Source organism: Clarias gariepinus, unplaced genomic scaffold (genome assembly GCF_024256425.1).
Source record: "Clarias gariepinus isolate MV-2021 ecotype Netherlands unplaced genomic scaffold, CGAR_prim_01v2 scaffold_30, whole genome shotgun sequence".
Classification (NCBI taxonomy): Eukaryota; Metazoa; Chordata; class Actinopteri; order Siluriformes; family Clariidae; genus Clarias; species Clarias gariepinus.
This window is the reverse complement of record NW_026520997.1, coordinates 1,485,924-1,495,000: the sequence shown is the minus strand read 5'-3', so window position 1 is coordinate 1,495,000 and position 9,077 is coordinate 1,485,924. Positions and strand designations below refer to the sequence as shown.

The 9,077-nt window shown below is 43.4% G+C and overlaps 1 protein-coding gene across 1 annotated transcript in view; it reads left to right on the top strand.

Annotated features, from left to right (window-relative positions):
* Positions 1-9,077, top strand: part of nek11 (NIMA-related kinase 11) — a 55,555-nt gene that overhangs the window by 29,191 nt on the left and 17,287 nt on the right. The window contains exons 9-11 of the mRNA XM_053490705.1: positions 1,087-1,206; positions 3,220-3,313; positions 3,408-3,510. Coding sequence (XP_053346680.1) covers positions 1,087-1,206; positions 3,220-3,313; positions 3,408-3,510 — 317 coding nt within the window. The remainder of the gene's footprint in view (positions 1-1,086; positions 1,207-3,219; positions 3,314-3,407; positions 3,511-9,077) is intronic.

The window sequence follows — 9,077 nt, the reverse complement described above, 5'->3', positions numbered from 1 at the left end:
TGTGCTGACGGCTGGGACGTGTGAATCACGTGGAGGGAAATCTAGCGGCTGTGTTTCATCTTACTCATTTCAGTTCTCATTCATTTATAAAAGATATAGCAACGAATCAATGAGAATAATGTTAATAAGACCGCTAGCCAACTGATCCTCACTGCTACCAAACCGTCTCCTCATTGCTAGCTAACTGACTCCTCATTGCTAGCTAACTGACTCTTCATTGCTAACTATCTCTTTATTTTAAGCTAACTGTCTCCCCACTGCTAGTTAACCGACTCCTCATTACTAACCAACTGACTCCTGGCTGCTAACTAACTGACTCTTTATTACTAACTAACTGACTCTTTATTACTAACTAACTGACTCTTTATTACTAACTAACTGACTCTTTATTACTAACTAACTGACTCTTTACTGCTACCCAACTGACTCCTAATTGATAGCTAACTAGATCTTTATTGCTAAGTAACTAGCTCTTTATTTTTAGCTGACTCCTCACTGCTAGCCAACAGACACCTCCTTGGTAAATAACTGACTCCTCATGGATAGCTAAGTAGCTCTTTATTGCTAACTAACTAGCTGTTTATTTTTAGCTAACTCACGCTTTATTGCTGGTTAACTGACTCATCACTGCTAACTAGCTGACTCCTTATTGCTAGGTAGCTGACGCTGCATTGTTAGCTAACTGACTCCTCACTGCTAGCTAATTGATTCTTCATTATTAGCTAATACCTCTATCTCAGCTATGCGGTTTCACGCAGTGGTCATAAGTACAGTTTATCATGATTTACCGTGAGTTTTTGGCGCTGTGAGTACGTTTCCATCTTGCCGCATGAAAAATTAAACATTTAATTTTTTTTGCCTGTCCTCGCGGAAGCTTGCGGTCCTTACAGAACTTTGCGGAACTTCGTGAGTCAAACCGCATAGGTGAGATAGGGGTATAACTGACTCTATCCTAGGTAACTAATTCTCAATTACACAATCCTGTAAATTAGCCACACAAGCTAGGTGTAAAGAAGAGAGCATTTAATGAGACTGAATAGATAAATCATTAACACAGCTGTAATTAGTAAACATTTTCCTCCCCAGGCAGAGGAAAGTGCACCTCCAGACGCTAAGGGAAAGGTCAGAGGTCGAGAAGATGAGTCCTCGGGAGCGGATGAGGTTGAGGAAGCAGCAGGCGGCTGATGAGCGAGCCAGGAAGCTAAAGTGAGACACGGCTAACGATAAACCGCACCATGGTGATGGAAACTGCACTAATTAGCTATGCTAAGCCTAGCTATGCTAAGTGTCCTGTGTGTGTGTGTTTAGTTGGGGTGTTTAAGTTCCTAAATTTAAACTCTTTAGTCTTTACTTAACCTAATAAGTTTCTCATTACAGTGGAGTCTTGTTTAATATTTTATGATGAAATCGTTAAACCCAAGGCACACTCGAGTATTGTTCAGACCCATTATTTACAGCAGATATACAGTAAAAAGTTGATAAGTCATGTCAGGTTTCTTTTTTCCATGTGAAAATAGATGATGTATAAACTAGTTACATAAGTATACACACCTCATTTCTAGTACTTGATTAAAGCAGCTTTTGTTTGTCAGTGTTTTTGAGTATCTCCAATTGTTTGTTTTATTCCACACTCCAGATCTACATTATCAAATAGATAGCAAGTTGCTCTCCAGCGCACAGCTCTCCTCAAGTTATGACATAATTAAGACCTGGGCTCGGACTGGGACGTTCCAAAACACTAATTTTTCTGAAGACATGTATTCTTCTGCTGTATTTATTTGGATTGTAACTTTGGGTTGTTATCATGCGGGAAGGTAAAACAGAAGCCAGCAGGTTCTGCATCAGATTTGACTGGTACAGTATATAGAGAAATGCTCATGATTCCTTCTATCTTGACCTGATCTCCAGTACCAGCTGAAGAGAAGCAGCTCCATAATATGATGCTGCCACCACCATGCTTCACCCTGGTTCTGGTGATGCCTGGGTGAAAAGATGGCATTTTTTAGGAATAAAAAAAAAAAAGTCTTTGTCTTATCCGACTATAACACAATTTGCCTAGAGGTTAGGGTTAGTCGAAGAAACCAAGAAGATGTAAAGAAAACTTTAGGGAAGCTACTGATCTCTGTTTAGATCAGGATCACTTAATCAGTAAGAGCTGTGTCATAATTATTGTTGGACAGAGTAGCGGCTGGTGCCAAAATTTTTTTTAATTTTTTTTTTTTTGGGGGGGGGAACAAAAAAAGTTTAACTTTTAATAATTGCCTGTAAATAACCATAAGAAGTGCTGGAAAAGCACCGAGTGTATGCTCGGCCGTGATCACTTGACTGCTGCTTAATTAGAAGATCAGGTCGATCTGGTCCAAGCTCTTTAACTTTTTTCTTTCTTCGTCCGATCTTCTTGCGAAGCGGTATTTTAGCAAAGAAATTACAGAACTTTCTCTCATATTTAGCTGCTTCCATGTCAATCACTATTCAATACATTAACTAACAATCTGCTGAGCGTTAATAATAATAAAAACTCATTGAGAATGGTCCAATCACATGAGCCCAAATATTTAAAAACAATATTGATTCGCTAAGAACAAAAGTGGAAGGGTTCGGGCTGCACAGTGCCGCGCCCCAAGGATGATTTGAAAAAATCCAATTAGAGCTCATCCTTAAATCACATGCTTTTTATAATTGTCCGTAATTGTCCTACACAGACACTCGTTTGTTAGACGCCCCGTGTACACAACACAAATGAACGTAATACAGTTTAGATTTTTTTTCATTGTAATTAAATTATATTAAGAAATACAGCGGAATATTGTGACTAAATGACTTTATTTCATTATTAAAATAAATAATTATTATGTTAAATAATTACATGTTAAAGTAGAATTCTTCTCTGCCTAACTTTAATGGTTGAACATGAGTTTGGATCTGATTGGTTTATTCTGAACAAAGTCACATGATAAAAACTGAGTGAACACTTATTTAACCACTGATGTTAGAGATGTTAGATGTTAAGTTATTATTATTATGATTAATTACCTTTTATTTTACCAGATACTGTATAAGGGAGAGCTGACTAAGATTTTTTTTAAATCTTGTGATTTTCATAGGGTTGCATAAGCTTTTCATATCCACTGTAAACTTTTGCACAAATATAATATTTAGTTATTCTAATACAATGAAAATGGTGTGTGTGTGTGTGTGTGTGTGTGTGTGTGTGTGCAGGCATATTGTGGAGGAGAAATATAAAGAAAATCAGCAGCGCATGATGGAGCTCCGGTCCAAAAACTTCCAAAGAGTCAGCGTCAATGTTCTTACTGTGGGTCTGTGTGATGGATGGATGGATGGATGGATGGATTAATAGATTGGGTGATTGATTGATTGATTGATTGATCCTCATGTCTGTCCTGAAGGAGACCGCTGAAGACACCGTGAGACAAATCCAGCCAATCAGACGACAGAACGGTCCGCCGAGCCACCGTCCTGGACAAATGGCAGAGCAGCTCACTGAACACGGTAACGCTCAAACTGTTTCTTTTTGTTCCATCAGCGTGCTCCTCGGGTCCTGTTGGTCTTTTTTGTTACTGTGTCTCCTTTGCTACATCTCAGTTAAGCGAGGTTTCTATTCTTGTTTATTGTCTTGGCTTGTAGTGTTTCGCTTGTGGGCGTGGCCAAAGCTAACTAATTATTAATGCAAATTACCCTATTATTTTTTTTTTATTTAACAACGCAAGATGTGGACTAAGAGGTAAAGAAATGTTGGAGCATGTGAGCTGGGGAACGATTCGAGCCAGCAGTCCGGATTCATTGCTTCATCCAAACAATTTTCTGATGTTGCTTACACTACCGTTCAAAAGTTTTAGAACACTTTCTAACTCCATGATGGTTCCTGATTTTTATTTCTTTCTACATTGTAAAGGAATGCTGAAGGCGTCCAAAAAATGCATTAATCTCCTTTGAACAGTTGATGGTGAGATGTTTCTGCTACTTCTGCTCTGTAAAGACTTCATAACGCCTCTAATCTGAGGTGCTGTTAATTGGTCATTTTTCAGGCTGATAACTCTAAATGAACTTCTCGTCTGCGGCAGAGGTAGGTTTTGGTCTCGCCCTCCTGGGACGGCCTTCATGAGAGCCAGTTTCATTATGGTGCTTGACGGATTTTGCAAATGCACTTGACAATACTGTTCTTGCAAGAACTATTACAGAAAGGCTGACAACTAACTGACAAAATAACAACTAACTGTCGTTTTTGTTGTTGTACGTAATTATCTAATCCCATATGTGTTATTTTATAGTTTTGAAATCCCCAGTATTGTTGTAGAATGGAGAAAATAATTCACTAAACAAAAACAAGAAAAAATTAGCAAGTGTTCTAAAACTTTTGAACGGTAGTGTATTTTCCGCCACGCTCACATTCATGGAAAATAAGCGATCGCATGCAGCATTGCTGACTGGTGTCTGTCACTACTAATGTTGTGCAGTCACATCTGCAGGCTCCGCCCCCTTTCTACAGGTCCACCTACAGGTCTATGCTTTATTTATTCCAGGTTCTGGTACATTAGTAATGTACTCCAGAGTGTGTTTAGGTTTCAGTGAGTGAACACACACGGAAAAATTAATGGTGTGTGTGTGTGTGTGCGCGTGCTCGTACGTGCCATACAGACGGGAATCAGATGGTGTTTGTGGGCACCGTTTGAGACAAGGCACCAAAGGACTGTTTCCTCTCATGTGTGACACAGATGGAGTCGAGTCTCATCTGCTCGGAACAGATCTCAGATCTGAGAGAACGAGAACAGAGCAGAAGGAAAGAGAGGAATCCATCTGCCCCAGAAAAATAGAATAAATAAATGAATAAAATTGGTGTAATGTCCAGAATCAGGGTTCATTTTTTAACTGCAGAAATCTGACGATGTTTATGTTGCAGTAATGCGATCAGGACACTGAGCGAGCGCTACCGTCTGATCTCTGTTGCTTAATATTTCCATTATTCCAGAAACTTCTTTGACTCACTGATTAATCTGGGGATATTTCAATCATTGTGGCTTTAATCCCTAGCCCTGGGTGCTAATACTTAATCCTACGCAGTACTCCTCCTACACAGAACTTTTCCGTCCTTTGAGACGCAGCCTTCAGTCTCCTATTTCGACAAATTTGCACATTGGTCCGACTCGAAATTAAAAATGTGCTTTTCCGTTCCCGTCCCTGATGCTCGCCGACCCCGTAAATTACAGCGGAGAGAAATTAGCCTGCTATTTCCGGAGATCCGTCGTCACGCTAATGAGCTTGTAATGATGATTGTTCTAATCAACGCGACGCCAAACACAGCCTCTGTGACCTCCTAATCGAATTCCTCTGACGTAAGGATAAATCTGTGGGTGGTGTTTTTTTTTCGCCGCGGCCGAACATGTGTTCTTCGACTTGATTCTCTTTAACGCTCGATTACGCAATAACTCAGAGGCTCAAACTTGAAGGAGGGAAAGGATTTTTCTTCCCGGGAGAGTGAGAGAGGAAAGTGAAGGAGGGAGGGGGTGGGGCTGGTGAGGGGGGGCGGGACAACGGCGTCTCGTTATTAGGATAAGTGCATTAATGGAGCGAAAAAACATGAGCAAGTAGCATTAAGGAGGATTAGAACCAGTGACCAAGAAGTCTTACATATTAGACACGATTAAATAGGCAGCATTGCAAAAGTAAATACGCCCTATGTAAATGCTCGGCATTTTGAGCATTCGATTAGAAAAAAATTAAAGAGCAGACAAAATTTTTTTAATAAAAAAAAAAATCAGGATTTTATAATAAGTTTCTAACAGTATTATTGTAAAGTTCTTTTTATATCGAAACAAAATGATAGACCAATCGATTATCACTGGTTTTATAAATAACAGGAACCCCCCCCCCTTGGTTGTGGCCAAGGGCGGAGTTTAGGGAAAACAAGAAGGAAGTTTAACCTGAACATAAAAGGAGAGAATAATCAGCATCGCAGTTTGTCTTCCCTGTATGAGAGAAAGAGAGAGAGAGAGAGAGAGAGAGAGGAGTCACAGTGTGGGATCACCTCGGGCTCATCGTTAAATATGCACATTGCACTGTTGTTGGGGAAAATGCGTCAGCGTGTCGTTAATACATCACACACTAATGACTCATTAGAAACGTTTAAGATTCAGCGTTTTGGTATAATGAGATTCCGTGTGTGTGTGTGTGTGTGTTCAGTTAGAGTTCTTACTAGAAGGTTTGTTACCTATTACTTATTGTTCTGGAGACTTTATTTGTTTAAGTATATTTAAGGGTACACTGAGAGATATCTGCCCTAGCGCACTTCCCCTTCTGCAAATAAGACCTGAGGGAACGATCCAGGGCCGAACTCCAAACCCGCGCAACCTCGTCTGCATAAGTGATGGGAGCGGCGCCGGAGCAGCGCTGATTAAAATCAATGAAGCTCCCAGTCAGGGGACGAGCTTGTGAAAGCCCTGATCTCATTAACCCGGACTACATTCATGTTTAATTCTCTTCAATCGTCTCCATTAAACTGGGAGTTCAGGGATGGCTCGTGAACGAGGTGCAAATCGATCCGTCTTTAAAAATGGAATTAAATCAGATTGTATACACGTGGTGCTATACCATCAGATCTCACATAGGGTTGGTCCAGTGAGACGTCCTGCTCCGACTCTGGAGCTAATTACAGTAGTTTCCTATAACAGCACATCCCCAAGCATTTTGCTCCACTTACTGTACATTACATTTGCTTAACTACATTAAGGAATGTCACTTTACACTTTTTATCTCAAAAACATCAGCAAAACAAGTTCAGCTCCAGTTCTCTCTAAGCTCTTTGACCTGCCTCTCTGTTCTCTTAAAGACCAAAAACACCAGCTGTTACTAGAGGTGGGAGGTAACTGAGTATCTTCACTTTATTGCTGTTCTAAAGTACAGACCTTACATATCTGTACTTTACTGGAGTAGTTTTATTAGAGTGTCTTCTTCTTCTTTGTCTTTGGGCTGTTCCCTTTCAGGGGTCACCACAGTGAATCAACTGCCTCCATCTAATCCTATCCTCTGCATCCTCTTCTCTCACACCAACTAACTTCATGTCCTCTCTCACTGCATCCATAAATCTCCTCTTTGGTCTCAATCTGGCCTCTCTGACTTTATCTCCAAAACATCTAACGTGGGTTTCCCTCTGATGAACTCATTCTTGATCCTATCCATTCTTGTCACTCCCAAGGAGAACCTCAACATCTTCAGCTCTGCTACATCCAACTCTGCCTCCTGTCTTTTCTTCAGCGCCACTGTCTCTAAGCCGTAGAGCATCGCTGGTCTCACCACTGTCCTGTACACCTTTCCTTTCATTCACGCTGAAGTTTTATGGTTCAAATGTTTTAATAAAGGACTTCTACTTTTACTTTAGTAAGATTTGCCTTAGGGATTCTCTACTTTTGCAGGGTTTGTGTATTTCACCAAGCCAGGCATCTGTGCCATCGTTGAACCCGACTGTCAAACCGTCTTTGGTTTTGTTTGACAACTCTTTGTCGCAGTTGATGGTCTTGCACTGCGTGATTTGTCTTTAGTGCTCGTTTTCTCTACTTTAAAATTAATCTATCTGTATCTGTACATGTTGCTCTCCATTAACATTCTCTTGCCTTCTGTAGATGTCAGAAGAGTTCCTCTATCGACATGTATAATTCGTCGCCAAGACCTTTTAAGCTCTCTATTAATATTATATTGTAGCGTTTTTACGCCGAGAAGAATGCTGGAGAGACGAGTGAGCTTGTTTGCTACCCAATGCAATGGCTGGGAGTACTTTATTTAGCACACAGCCGGTAATGGCATGAGCAGCACCTTCACTCAGGAGCCTACCTCTAATTCAGCGTCAGCCTGAACTAGAGCACATTTCACACGTCACACACCTCAACACACACACAACAGGGCCGAAGTCAGTAACCCAAACACCTTTCCCCATCATGGTGAACACACCGACATCCCCGCAAGGCATGCTGGTCGTCAGCCGCCGCCCCGCCCACGCCACACTGCCCCCACCCGAGCTGTGACCGTCCCCGGTCACCACGACGAACTTGGTTTCGAAGGCGTGGAGGCGGTCGGCGCTGGCGGTGGAAACGCCGGCGTCCTTTGGCAGGTGAGGGATAAACGTGAACGTAGTCCTGAGGCGGTCCGGCCTCCACAGGGTTCAATGTTTCCCCCCGCGTGCGGCTGGCAAGGCGCAAGACGGTCCCGGTGGAGCAAAACTCGTGCCCGCCCCGCCAACCGCACCCGGTAGATGACATCGGAGAGCCGAGCTATTACCATACAGGGGCCCACCCAGTGAGACACACGCCCGGTCGAGAGCCCCCTCCTTCTCCTTCCGGAGGAACACACCCACACCTGCTCGCCAGCAGCAAAATCTCGCCCCTGGCTGTGAGTGTCCACGCCCATTCGCCCCATAGGTGCCCCCACCCGAAAGTCTTGCAGCAGTGCCCGCGAGCGCTGGGTGGGGCCCATCTGCCTGGCGATGAGCGGTTCACAGTTCAGCTGTGAGACCGGCGGAGCGACTGCGGGTGACGCTGTAAGACGGCTGCATGCTGGTTTGGACGGCTGCTCACCACCGGAGGCTCTGGAGGACTGCACGGGGGGAACGTCCTGCTTCGAGGGTTCTACGTCGCGACGGCGCTCCACTTGCTCGCAGTACCGGCCACGCGCTTTGCTGCCCGGCCGGCGAGGTAAAGCGCCGGTGTTAGCGCGCAGATTTCCCACTCGGTCTGCTACCGGAAGTTCCGCCCCCTGGGTGTGTGCTGCTAACCTATCCAGCTGTGGTTTGGGTCCGAGCAACCTGGCTACCCCGAAGTTACCACGCAAAGTTCTGCTAGCCAAATTCAGCACCGCACCCCATCTACCCAAAATGTCCAACCCCAAAATGCAGTCCTCCTCGACACACCCCACTAAGAACTCGTGTGTGTAAGTTCGTCCTCCCACCTGGACTCGCACTGTGCGACACGCCCGTACCTTGATGTAGCCCCCAGCAACGGTGCAGATGTTGAAGGCGGAATCAGGCAGTCCGCAAACACGCTTGCTTTGCCCCAGTACTCCAGAGCGCAGCA